We start from the raw sequence: 12,548 nt of genomic DNA on the forward strand, positions 1-12,548 counted from the left end.
GCATGGTATACATTCATATAAAACATTTTGATTCTTCTTCACAATGTTATATATATCTTCATGGACATTAGTTATATATTTCATTATGGTTTCTGCTTTTTTTCTGTAATGTAGACATTAAACACACTGATACATAGTTCTTGAATCTCATATTAAAAATTTGACATTATATTTACTACCATACCATCCACAGATACTAAGGTAGTTGTAAGTGCTTAAGCAGCTAAGTTATTCCATCCTTGAGGTCCTTTAGAACTCTTGGATGATGCAGCATTTTCATTGCTGTCTTGGGAGACTCTGCTAAGACTTAGAATAGGAGCTTTTCTGTTCTGTTTGCTTATTAATCATGAAATCAGAGCCTTTCAGTGTTGCAAAAGAGAAGTCTTCAAAAGTTGAATGTTGGTTTCTAAGTGTTTGCATATGCCCATAATCACATTCAGTCTGCATCCTTTTGCTTCTTCATTGCACGTTATACACTGAGACTACAATTTGAATGATACTGTTTTAATTTGAAACCATCAATATTAAGGTTGGTTACAAAACTTGGTAGTTATTTGACACTTTGAGATGGACTGAAAAGCTCTTATTTCCTTCCTTACTGTAAGGAGTTCCATGCAGGATTCTTTTGTTTGGATGTTTGATTGGCTTTTGTTTGTAGTTTTGACTAACCTTGTTACCTAAAATATCTAAACATAATTTAATGTTTGGATATGTTTAGTAGAGCACCCAAGCAGTATGTCTAACTTATTTTTTTTTAATAGTCTTACAGTTCTTTCTCCAAATGCTTCTTTACAGGAAAGATTGATGCAGAGGCTGTTAAGAAATATGCTTACCTTAACATTGTGGGAATGGTTGGATCCATAGACAATGACTTCTGTGGCACTGATATGACCATAGGTACTGACTCAGCTCTGCACAGGATAATTGAAGTTGTGGATGCCATCATGACCACTGCTCAGAGGTAAATTGAGCATATTATAGAGACTGATAACAAATGCACAGATGTTTATGGTTTTGTTTAAGGTCATTTTAAATACAGCTTAGGTAGATGGGGAAACAAAAGTTCTTTTTGACTGCATCTTTCAAGTGTCTTGGTTCCTTTTTTTCTTAGTAACTGCTTTTTCATCATTCCTGTGGTGGCAGCGCTTCAAGTTTGTGATTGTAGAGACTGCATTAGCCTTAGGCGCAGACTTGGTTTTTAATGTTTTTAGTCTTTTTCAGACGTAGTCTGTTAGAGGAGATCCAGACACACTGTGAATAGTACAAAAATAGCATCTGTCTTATATAAGCTTTATGTCAGTAAAAATTAGGCAATTATTTTTTTTAAAATACAGCTGTATCATTACAGTTCTTAACTATGGGTCTACATCATTTACATTTCCAGTAAAGGTTCACTTCTTGTCTCATAGCTGCCCATACATGTTTTGCAAGAAAGTGGTGAAAATGAATTATGTATTGGAAGATACGTGATTTTAAATATGTTGTTTAATGTGACAATAATTTTGTTTTCTTAATGTTTCCTGTTTTGCTAAGGAATTGTGAGTTTAGTAGTCATGGTAAACATAAGCTGTTTTTTGATACTAGGTTCAGCTAATTTGCATTCTTATTTTTACAGCCATCAGAGGACATTTGTTCTGGAGGTTATGGGGCGACACTGTGGGTATGTATTGTTTTCAGTATTTTGTGTCTTGTACAGGTACAATTATGAAAGAAATCTGAACCATAAAAGTCTAATGATTTGTTCTGTTTATTAGGTATCTAGCTCTGGTTAGTGCCTTAGCCTGTGGTGCAGACTGGGTGTTTATTCCTGAATACCCACCAGAGGAAGGCTGGGAAGATTCAATGTGTGTTAAGCTTTCAGAGGTAATTTGTTAATATGTTTGAGATTCTCTAATGTCTTTGTGGATGTTAATTTGAAAGCAATGGTTAAAAAGTGTTGATCAGGACTTTAAGCAAGTCTTTGGTTTCAGTGTCACATAAAGTTCTTGGTGATCTTGAACATTTCTTTTCTTGCACTCTGTGATTGTTTTGAGGAAACATATGACCCACTCTGGGAATTGCATAAAATTATACCTATATAAGCAATATGTACATTTCCTCAGTAATTTGATCTTAGACAATTTACTTCAGCAATGAAAAGATGTGTATGAAGATAAAAGGTGTGAGAATGTGTCACATATGAGTGATCAAGTACAAGGAATGTTTCCTCAAATCCTAGCAGCTTAATGTAGAGCAAATGATTATAAAACTAGGCTGTAGATTCCTTGGGGTTTTTTTTAACTACACAAGTGTGCTTTTATTTTCATTACAGAACCGTGCACGAAAGAAAAGGCTGAATATTATTATTGTAGCTGAAGGAGCTATTGATTGTCACAACAAGCCTATAACATCAGAGAAGGTTAAGGATGTAAGTATCAACATCCCTATGATACAAGATTTCTGTTCATAAGATGGGGCTCATTGTTAACAATAACATTCCTGTAGAGTAAATCTGTTCCTGTAAGGTAGCTTATCACACAGTTGTATTTTATGCTTGTGCTTTATTATCTGAAATTACATAGTCAAATTAAAGGGCCATGTTTTCAGTGGCAATTAATTAGAACCTTTTCTCTTTGTAATACAACACAGCAGTTCAGAAGCATCTGCTTCATGGGTGTCTGAATTGATAAATGGATAGTTTGAAATCAGCTCAAATCTGTATTTATAATCTTATTTTACTTTGTATGTCTTGTAAAATTTTTAATACTGGTCTCTCTCATAGTGAAGTGATACTGTGTGCTTTGGACAAAATCTTGTCCAAGTGGTTGCTTTGCCAAAAATTTCATTGGTGTCTAAGATTAAGAAAACATTTAAGGTTAATTTTTCTGCCTTTTTTTTTTTTTTTTTTTTTTTAAGGGGTCATTAAGAAAACAAATTGGGAAATAGTCATTGCTAGAAAGAAGCTATTAAACTTTGCCTTTACCTGGGGTTTATCTGTCCTGTGACTGTGAGGTTCTCTTTTCCATAGCTGTCAGTTTTAGAGAAACCTTTGACTTCATTCAGAATATGAAGTAACATTTAGCACTAAGTGGTGTTAAGTGTACGTGATGCTAACATATATATAAAATAATGATAAAGATAAACCCACTGTATTCTGAAATTCTCTGCAGCTTGTGGTTCAGCGGCTTGGTTTTGACACCCGAGTAACCATCCTGGGTCATGTGCAAAGAGGTGGAACCCCTTCAGCTTTTGACAGAATTCTTGTGAGTATTCCCAAAGTAACTGCTCATGGCACCACATAGAACAACTGCTTTTTGATTATTTGTTTGGGGGTGGGATTTTCTACCTGATGAACTTGACAAATCAAACTGTTATATCACATTAACTGTCTGAATAGCTCAAATTCAGAGTAATGAAGCAATTTGTGTGAAGGAACCTATGTTTAGGATCAAAATGCGAAGCTTAATCATCCATACTTACAACTAGAAACAGCCCACAACTTTTGCACCTTACCAAGGAGTGATTTGTGTCAGCTTGAGTTACAGAGAAATCAGGACCATTTCTGTGGTTGGAAGCCTTGTGCTTTAAAGTGCTTGCTTGAGCACTCAAACATTCTCTACTTGCAGGCAAGTCGTATGGGTGTGGAAGCCGTGCTTGCCCTTTTAGAAGCTACTCCAGATACCCCTGCCTGTGTTGTGTCCCTGTCTGGAAACCAGGCTGTCCGTCTGCCTCTGATGGAGTGTGTGCAGATGGTGAGAATCTGGCAAAAAGCCAATTTATGTTATTTATTTACTACAAAGGACTACTCTGTATTGCCTGTATCTCATTAGGACGTTGATGGAATGTGTATAGCACTTTTCCATATATGGGGATGAATAATGAAGTTCATGTATGTTCTCTATGTGTTAAATATTCATTTGCAAACTATCCAGGAATAAGAAATTCATATCTTCTTAATTTGTTCTGAAATTTCAGATCTTCAGTTTTTGTTACAACAAATTCTTCAGATGCTTGCATCCATTTATGTGTCATAGACAAATCAGGTTTCTGCATTAAAACTGTTCAGATTAAACTGAAAAAAGAAAATGCATAATAGATACATTGATTTATTTGTCCCGTGAAGGCTTTAGGTATTTGTTTCTACTTCATTCTTCTTCTGTACCCTGAAATTTGTGCTGTGAGAGGAGGTAGCTCATAAATTGAGGAATTGTCAGTATTTCTTTTTTCACTGTGGAAATATATTAATACATGGAATATATTAAATAATCCACCTCCTGCATTTTTTTAAACATATTGAATAATCAACTTGTTTTTTCAAGACTCAAGAAGTTCAGAAAGCCATGGATGAGGGAAGGTTCCTTGAGGCTGTGAGGCTTCGTGGAAGGTACGGCCAATAGCTCATATCAGCTTACTTGCTGTAGAAAAGCTGAATTGCCTTGTTGTTATGCTGCCACATGACATTTTATTTGAAATATTTAACTAACTGTATGTTCTTTTGGGTTTGAGAATGAGAGGAGACAAAATTGTTGCCTAAATAGAATGACTTAAATTCTTACCCGCACCAAAACATGCAAAACAAAGCAAACTGTAATTCACTGCTGTGTCAGACTAGTGGCTGTTTCCTAAGCTAACTGATCACAAAGCAAAAAGCTTCTGTGCTGTATGACCTGACTGGCAGCAGCCATAAGTTTGTTTATTCTTGAATTTGAGGCCAGTCCTGTGAGTTTGTTTGTAAGTTGTTGGTAGTTTTCCAGCAGTAATGTTGGAGAAGGTATTCTTCTCCTGTCAGGAGAGTGATTTCTGTTTCAAGTCATTTGAGAATAAAATAATTTCTCCTCAGTCCAGAAAACTAATTTGTTAGCTACATAGTTGTTTTATATTTTATGACTCTTATCTTAAAGAATTGAATGTTTTTCATTCTTCTCACATTTCCAGTTTTTGCCATGTTTTGCATTTGCAATAACAGTGGTGATAATATTTCATACCAGTTTTTTAAAGTTTCTGAAAAATTCAAATGTTCCTTTAAAATGAGTTTAAAATTTTACTATTTTATTTGCTTATCTTACTTACTCATTTGTTTAGGAGCTTTGAAAACAATCTTAACACGTACAAATTACTGTCGCACAAAAAGCCAGATGCCGAGCTCCCAAAGGTAAGGGGATTTGTTGAGTGTGCAGTTCATGTCTGCTTTTGGGATCTATTAATAATGACCTTCAAACCTCTATTACAGTCTAATTTATAAATAATATATTATAAAGATATTTGAAGAACACTAGTTTATTCTAATAAATAACATTTTTTAAAGTGAAATACCATTGTAACTAGAAAATAGCTGTACACCATTTCTTTCTGTTTTTGATGGATGTACATCTGCTCTCAGTTGTTATAATGTTGTCTGGTCCTAATAGTTGCTGTTTTGCCCTCTGTTTCTTACCATGGAGAGAAGGAGGGGTGATGTTTAAGATCATGATTAAGACTCTGAAAAATCTTGAGATAAAGGAAGAGTCTATAATAAAAGAATTCTAAACCTCCTTTTGAAGGGTAAGACCACTCAAGAGCAATGGCAAATCCAGGAATTCATGGGAAGCAGTACTGAGGACAGATGCATCACCTTTATGCAAAGTAATAACTCACTGTGCATAATACAGTAACAGACATTTAATTTCTTTGTAGTTCCTGAGATTTGTATAAGAGGAAATTCGGATTTATACAGGAAGCAGACACTAAATTTTGTGTGCAAATAAATCTTAGACAGGCTTTTTTTTTTTTTTTTGTTTTTATTAAAAGTTTACTGAACAGTCTGTGTTTGATCATAGCTGGTGACTACGTCATCTCACTTGTTCCTTCCTCTTAATTGTGTTTTGTGACCATTTGTTACCTTATTTTTGCATAATGATGTTGCTGTTGCACTTTCTAGAAATCTTTTTCCCAAATAAGTATTTGAGTAATGGATTACTGGTGTTAGCTTCCCAATATTATTAAGGAGCAAAATTGCATTGATAAGTAAGGTCCTAAGACTGACCTTCAAGAGATCAAGGAATTCAGGATTTTTTAGGTGGTTATTTAATATTTTCTTTGGTGGATCAGGTTTATGGGTGGTGGGGTTTTTTAATACAGTAATGCAAATCCAGGACTGTTAGCAGAGGGCTTTTGTTTTGTTGGGTTTTTTTTAATATTTTTGTCATATCTCCTGTGACAAATAGCATTAGAAGGAAATGTCCACGTGTAATTACTAACTACTTGGATTTGTCCATACTAACAAAATCTGTGCTTTCAGTAAAAGAGGTTGAATGGGAGTTAAAAAGTAGATGAAATATGCATGTCACAGGAACTGAGGAAAAAGCTAAGCTGATCAGATCAGGAGAGCCAGCTGAATGCTCTGCTTCATGAGTGCTTCTGCACACATTATATTTTGCTGTTTGTGATTACATTGCATTTTTCTACAATCCTTTGATTGTACCAGAACCAAAGGAGAAAAACAAAACAAACTACATATACTTTGGTTTGTGTCTCTTTTATTGTGTTTTTTTTGCAGGGGTTGATGTTGGTTTGGAGTTTTTTGGTTTTGTTCGCTTGTTTTGTTTTTTAATCAGATGAGATTTCATGATCATTACTTAACAACTGTTCTATTTTTTTGTTGGTTTGGTTTTTTTTGTTGTTGTTCTCATCTTTCAGAATACATTTAAATAACTTCTACCTCTTCTGCAGGACCAAATTGTTAAAATTGTCATTAAGAAATGTTTTTAAAATTTCCATAATCTGAAAATTATTTGGAAAAGATGGGAAAGATGCTGAATGCTCCTGTTTGCCAGCATACTGTCAGCTGCTTGAAAAACCTGGCCTAATTAACCTAGCTTAATTTTAAAACTTGTCTGTTCCACTCTGCATTGTACTGATGATACACACATAAATTCTGTGGTGCTAGAATCACTTCCTCTTACTTTTTTTTTTTTTTTTGCTATTATTGGTGTGTTTGCAAAAAAAAAATTCCTGCCTTAGTAACATGAAGCTGGTTGAATAGCAATGGCCAGCTTGGGTGGAGCTCTGAGCAGCCTGGTCTAGTGAAAGGTGTCCCTGGCCATGTCAGGGGGTTGGAATGAGATGACCTTTATGGTCCTTCCATCCCAAACCATTCTGTGATTCTATTTTATGTTTCTTGAACCTGGGCTTAGAATATAAAAACCTGAATAATTGAAGCTGCTAACAAAATAGAATTATGACAAAGTCTTACTTAAAAAAAAATAATTTAACTGTTTGTCTCTTTGATATTCTACAAGTGGGGAAATGTGTCTGCACCTTCCAGCTAACTTCCAATTTTCAACATGTTTAGGGGCTTTAAAATTTCCTTTCCTGCATTCCAGTATTTAGCAACTGCATATGATGTACTAATAAACCATTGTGTAGAAAGCAGTGTCTTTACTAAATATAATTTTTATCTTGCAGACTAATTTTAATGTGGCAGTTTTAAATGTTGGTGCCCCTGCAGCTGGAATGAATGCCGCAGTGAGGGCTGCAGTGAGAGTTGGAATGACTGAAGGTCACAAAATATTTGCTGTCATTGATGGTTTCGAAGGGTTCGCTAGAGGGAAGGTCAGTGTCACGTGTGTGCATTACCAAGTACATTGTACCCCATCCCACACCACCACCTGTGTTGATGTTCTTGGAAGGCATACTACTGGTCTGTCATAACTGCTGGGGGAACTGGTTCTCTGAGTGCTTTTATTTCATAAAGATCTATAAAACCTAGATTGTAACTGTATTTCCCAACTATTCAAGTCTGTAGAGTCATTTATGCTGAGTGTTACTAATTACATGCTGCAGAGCTACAAAATCAGTTCAGATGAATCCTACCTTTGAATTTGAGTTCAGCACATGCATTCCTTTGTAATGGTGCTTATTGAGAGAGGAATTTTTTTTTGCTTAGGTGAGTTAAATTCTTCTATTTCCCTGTTTTGAAATGTTACACATCAACTGGTGTAATAAAGAGAAACTGAATGCAAGACTAATGATTTCTGTGCCTGGCTGGAGCCACAGATCCCAAAACTTACATCAAAGTCCTAGCTTTAGGTTTTTTTGCTTCACATTCAGTAGGAGAGGATGTGAAAATACTGAGATACGAAACACAGAGACAGGGTTAATCTTGGTCTGGAAGCAGGAAGAGCAAATGTAATGGAAAGGGATTGTAGTAATTGAAGAGAAATTATGTTAAACTCTTGGTACTGTTTTCTTTCTTGGCCTCATTTAGTTTTAGTGATGTCAGTGCCCAACAACTTTTCATGAAGTAGTACCTGGTGTTTGCTGCAGCTCAAGAGAAGTAATTGGATAATTATTTAACAAAATCTCCTTTTCTACTTTTATTCAAAGATAAAGGAAATTTCCTGGGGAGATGTTGGAGGCTGGACTGGTCAAGGAGGATCAATTCTTGGTACAAAACGGTAACATAAATATTTTTGTCAATTGATATGATGAACTGTAGTGCTTTATATAATCACTGTATGATTCCATGCTCTTTTCTTCGCACCGTGTTTTAAGTCCTCTGTTTTTGTACATTGGGGTTTTGTGAGTTTGTTTTTTGTTCAAATCCTTGTGCTCCAACTTAGATATCTTTACAGTACTGAACCAGCTCAGAAGAGTGGGAGTTAGGACCTCAACTTAAAAATTTCATGGGGTCCTTATACTTTAAATGATTGCAAACCTGCTGTTTCTTTACACTTGACTTGTTTCCTCATTGTTTGTCTGGAAAAGTTACTTGATAAATATGTAAAACAAAAAACATTGTGTTGCCGTCTCACTTTATGGTTTCAGCTTGGTAATGAGTTCTTAGTGCTTCTGAGTCTGTAAATTGTTTTTATTTTTCTTTTGGTTTAATGATTTTTAGTACTCTTCCTGCAAAATACTTGGAGAAGATTGCTGACCAGATGCGCACTAACAACATTAACGCCCTTATGGTTATTGGTGGATTTGAGGTACACTGAAATATCTAATTATGTCTAAGTAGAGTAGAATTCCTAACAGAATTAATAGTCTGTTTTGATTTTTACCCAATCTTCATGTAAGGTGCATTTGGCTCTATCTGTATTTGATACACGACATAGGTAGTGTTTAGAATCATAAGTGTTGTCAATCAGTGGTCGTCTGGAAAGCTGTCATTCAAGACAGTGACTAGAACTGCTGAACAGATGTGCTAAATGGATAAATGGGATGAGATAGTGTTACAGTTTTTTGTATTAAAATTAATAACTTCTGTAGTGCAACTTTCAGTCCATACTGTATCAATACTTGGAACATCCTTGCAGAAGTTCTTGATTCGTAGTAGAATTTGCACTGTGTTTCCTTATTTAAGCTGCTCTTCTCACATGGTGCACGTCAAAAATCTGTAATGGATCTAGAGAATTTTTTTTTTCCCCCCCTATTTCATGTTTGCTTTGTTTTAAAAAAACAATTCTTGAAATTTTGATTCAGGAAAGTATTTTGCCTACTCTTTGTAGAGAAGAATGTGTTCATTGCTTCTTGATAAAGAATGTATCTTCCTTTATTTGTCCGCGGTGTTAGCTGTGACCCTAATTCAGAATATTAAGATTTTTAAATCTGGAGTAACAGTACCTGAAGATTGGGGAACTAGTTTGTTTTGTTGAAAACCGATCTTTTCTGTCTAAATTAATCATTTTCAAGAGAACATACGTTCTATTTACTGTTTTCAAATGTATGCTTGTTTCTAATGCCTTTTTTTTTTGTCTGTGTTAGATTTTAGTGGTTCCTTAGTGCTCTGACTTGCTGAAGTGTGCTGTGGTAGAAATGGCTCCCCCTGTGGCCCTTCTCATTTTGTCACTCCCAACTCTGCCCTTTATTCATCCTAATTTTTCACCCGATGCCTGTGCCCAACAGGCTTACCTTGGACTTCTGGAATTGTCAGCTGCCCGGGAGAAATATGACGAATTCTGTGTTCCAATGGTTATGGTTCCTGCAACTGTATCCAATAATGTACCGGGTTCAGATTTCAGCATTGGTGCAGATACTGCTCTGAACACTATAACTGATGTAAGTCTGCTCTGGTGTGTGCACATGCTAACAAAACAGTTATTTAAATTTACTCAATTGGCTACAACTGGATATTTTTGTAGACCAGAACTTCGGAAATGTGATCTGGGAAATTATAATTACTTGATATAGCCACAGTCATGACACCACTTTAGAAAATAAAAAGCCTAGGATCCCAAGTGCTTCCATTTAATTTCCAGTGAAACTACAGTGACCTCTAAATTGTTTAAAGTGCAGAATAAGATGGCATCTGTTGTTGTATAAAAAAGAAAGATACCTGAAAAGCTGAGACTTTGATCATCATTTGCACTGTAGAGGGGAAAAAAATCCCTGTTCATAATATGTAGAGTTGTATTATACCCAGCAGCAACAAACACTGTAGGAAAGTTGCTCTGTTGTGAAGAAGATTCTTAGTTATGTAACATCTTTACTCCTCTAAGAGAATATGTAAAATCCATATTTCTCTAATTATAGGGATTACATTTATTTAATAAATGTAATAATAATAGAAAAATATTAATAAATATTATTAATAATGAAGTATTAAAATGTAATATCATATTTAATAAAAATAATTGAGACATGTTAAGAAGTATTTTTTTAAAAAATCAAATCCTGTAATACAACATAAAGGTAAAAATTGAATCTCTTATGAGGAAAAAACTTCTCTACTTTGAGTGTGGTAGAGCACTGGAGAAAGCTGCCCAGAGAAGTCGTGCAGTCTCCTGTGGAGATAATCCAAAGCCACCTGGATTGTTCCTGTGTCACTTGCTCAGGTGATCCTGCCTTGGCAGGGGATTGAACTACAGGATCTCCAGAGGTCCCTCCCAAACCTGGCCATTCCTCAGTTCTCTAATACTAATTTCAGTGGAACAGAAAGCATAGTCAATTGAAAACGAGAGTTTCAAGTTGCTTTTGAAAATGAAATGACAATTCTCTTATCACTTAAATGTATTTGAGAATTTAAATCGTAATAGCTTTTTCATTTCAAGGATTCTTCAGATGCCATCAACTTTGAATGCACTACCATAATTTCCTTTTTTTTGTTGTTTTTTTGTTTGTTTGTTTTACCATTGCAAGAGAAATAATTTTAACTTTATCAAAAGAAATCCTTCAGTTAGGAAATACTAGTTTCCTGAAGTATTGCCTTGAATAAGACTATAATATATATGAATTTATAACTAAAATTCATTGAATGAATTCTTTGTAGACAACTTGGGTTATAAATGTTGATGTTGTTTCCAGTTCTGGTAAATAAAAATATCCCTCCAAAATGACTGATCATGAACTAAGGTGAGTAAAATGATTGTGCATAACATCTGCTTTCCTTCTTCTCTTATCTTCATAAGCTTTGTTAACCAAACTGACTTCTTTTTATAGGTTATTTCATAGAAAGGGGATATATCATAGTCAGTCCTTGTTGCTGTGGTTTGCTATCTATTTAGGTTTGTAGGTATCATTTGCCTTCATTAGATAAAATGTTCTTCTCTCCATATTTTCAATGTGATAGTTGAAAACTTTTCATAAGCTTTTTTTTTTTTTTTTTTTTTTTTTTTTTGGTGCTAATGGCTTTCTTCTGGTTGTTTTGCATTTAATTTTGCCTGTATCTTTCTCTGGATTAAATATGAAAAGTAATGGCTTTTCAAGATTTCTATTCAATTGAGTGGAAAATGAAATTTGGGTTGATTCTTTTTTTTTTTTTGAAGGAGCAGACTTTTGCATTCAGAAAACATTTCTGCTTGGTGTCTTCACAGTTTTTTGCTCTCATTGTTTGAATGTGATTCACCAAAACTGTCAGTTTTGTCAGAAAAACACATCCTTTCATTCTTGTGCCATGCTCAACTCAGGTGCAGTAGCAACTGTGCCCCGTGTTCAGTGTTACCAAATAAGCTCAATACACATCATACTATTGACTGTGGTAAACAAAAGTAGGAGGTTTACAATGAATATCCATTTTATAGCGTTTCTATATAGTTTTTTACCCCTGTTACCACAGTTTGGTCAATAAATGCATCCTAGTTTACAGTGCTCTCAGAGCTGTAGAACCTCTTCTGAACATCAAAGTGCCATTACACTTAGATTTTCTCTGGTATGGTTCTTACCTGAATGTTCTTTCTTACCTCTAGTAAGGTAAGTACAGTTGTGCTGGTAATGGGGGATTGTTGCTGTTTGGCACCAACACACACTTGCCAGTTGTTTAAACTTGTCAAGCCATGTAAATAGTACCCTGAAACATTTGCTAATAAAATGTGTTAAAATTCTGCATTTAAAAAGAAAAACAATTTAAAAATAGCCTTAACAGATACATAACTTCTGAATGAGAGATTAGTAGAGTGCTCTCCTCACAAAGACATGAACAGTGAATACATTTCTCAATAACTAATTTAGATTCTGTAATAGATCATGGGACCCTTTAAAAATGTTCTATTTTTCCACTTCTGTTTTAAAATCTTGGCTTCAAATTTGATTTGTCTTTTAAATAGTGTTTTAAATTTATGATAAACTGTATTTTTCACTTCACTTTTCAGAAT

General features: G+C 34.8%; 1 protein-coding gene across 4 annotated transcripts in view; it reads left to right on the forward strand.

Annotated features, from left to right (window-relative positions):
- PFKP (phosphofructokinase, platelet) overlaps positions 1-12,548 on the forward strand; it is a 42,640-nt gene that overhangs the window by 19,229 nt on the left and 10,863 nt on the right. For 2 of the 4 annotated variants that reach the window (XM_015618004.1, XM_015618006.1), the window contains exons 5-16: positions 796-961; positions 1,616-1,660; positions 1,755-1,863; positions 2,312-2,407; positions 3,150-3,242; positions 3,606-3,731; positions 4,299-4,363; positions 5,062-5,131; positions 7,423-7,569; positions 8,344-8,414; positions 8,858-8,945; positions 9,865-10,017. In XM_015618004.1, coding sequence (XP_015473490.1) covers positions 796-961; positions 1,616-1,660; positions 1,755-1,863; positions 2,312-2,407; positions 3,150-3,242; positions 3,606-3,731; positions 4,299-4,363; positions 5,062-5,131; positions 7,423-7,569; positions 8,344-8,414; positions 8,858-8,945; positions 9,865-10,017 — 1,229 coding nt within the window. The remainder of the gene's footprint in view (positions 1-795; positions 962-1,615; positions 1,661-1,754; positions 1,864-2,311; positions 2,408-3,149; positions 3,243-3,605; positions 3,732-4,298; positions 4,364-5,061; positions 5,132-7,422; positions 7,570-8,343; positions 8,415-8,857; positions 8,946-9,864; positions 10,018-12,548) is intronic. The other 2 variants (XM_015618005.1, XM_015618007.1) reach the window with 1 other exon arrangement.

This window comes from Parus major, chromosome 2 (assembly GCF_001522545.3).
Source record: "Parus major isolate Abel chromosome 2, Parus_major1.1, whole genome shotgun sequence".
NCBI classification, from domain to species: Eukaryota; Metazoa; Chordata; class Aves; order Passeriformes; family Paridae; genus Parus; species Parus major.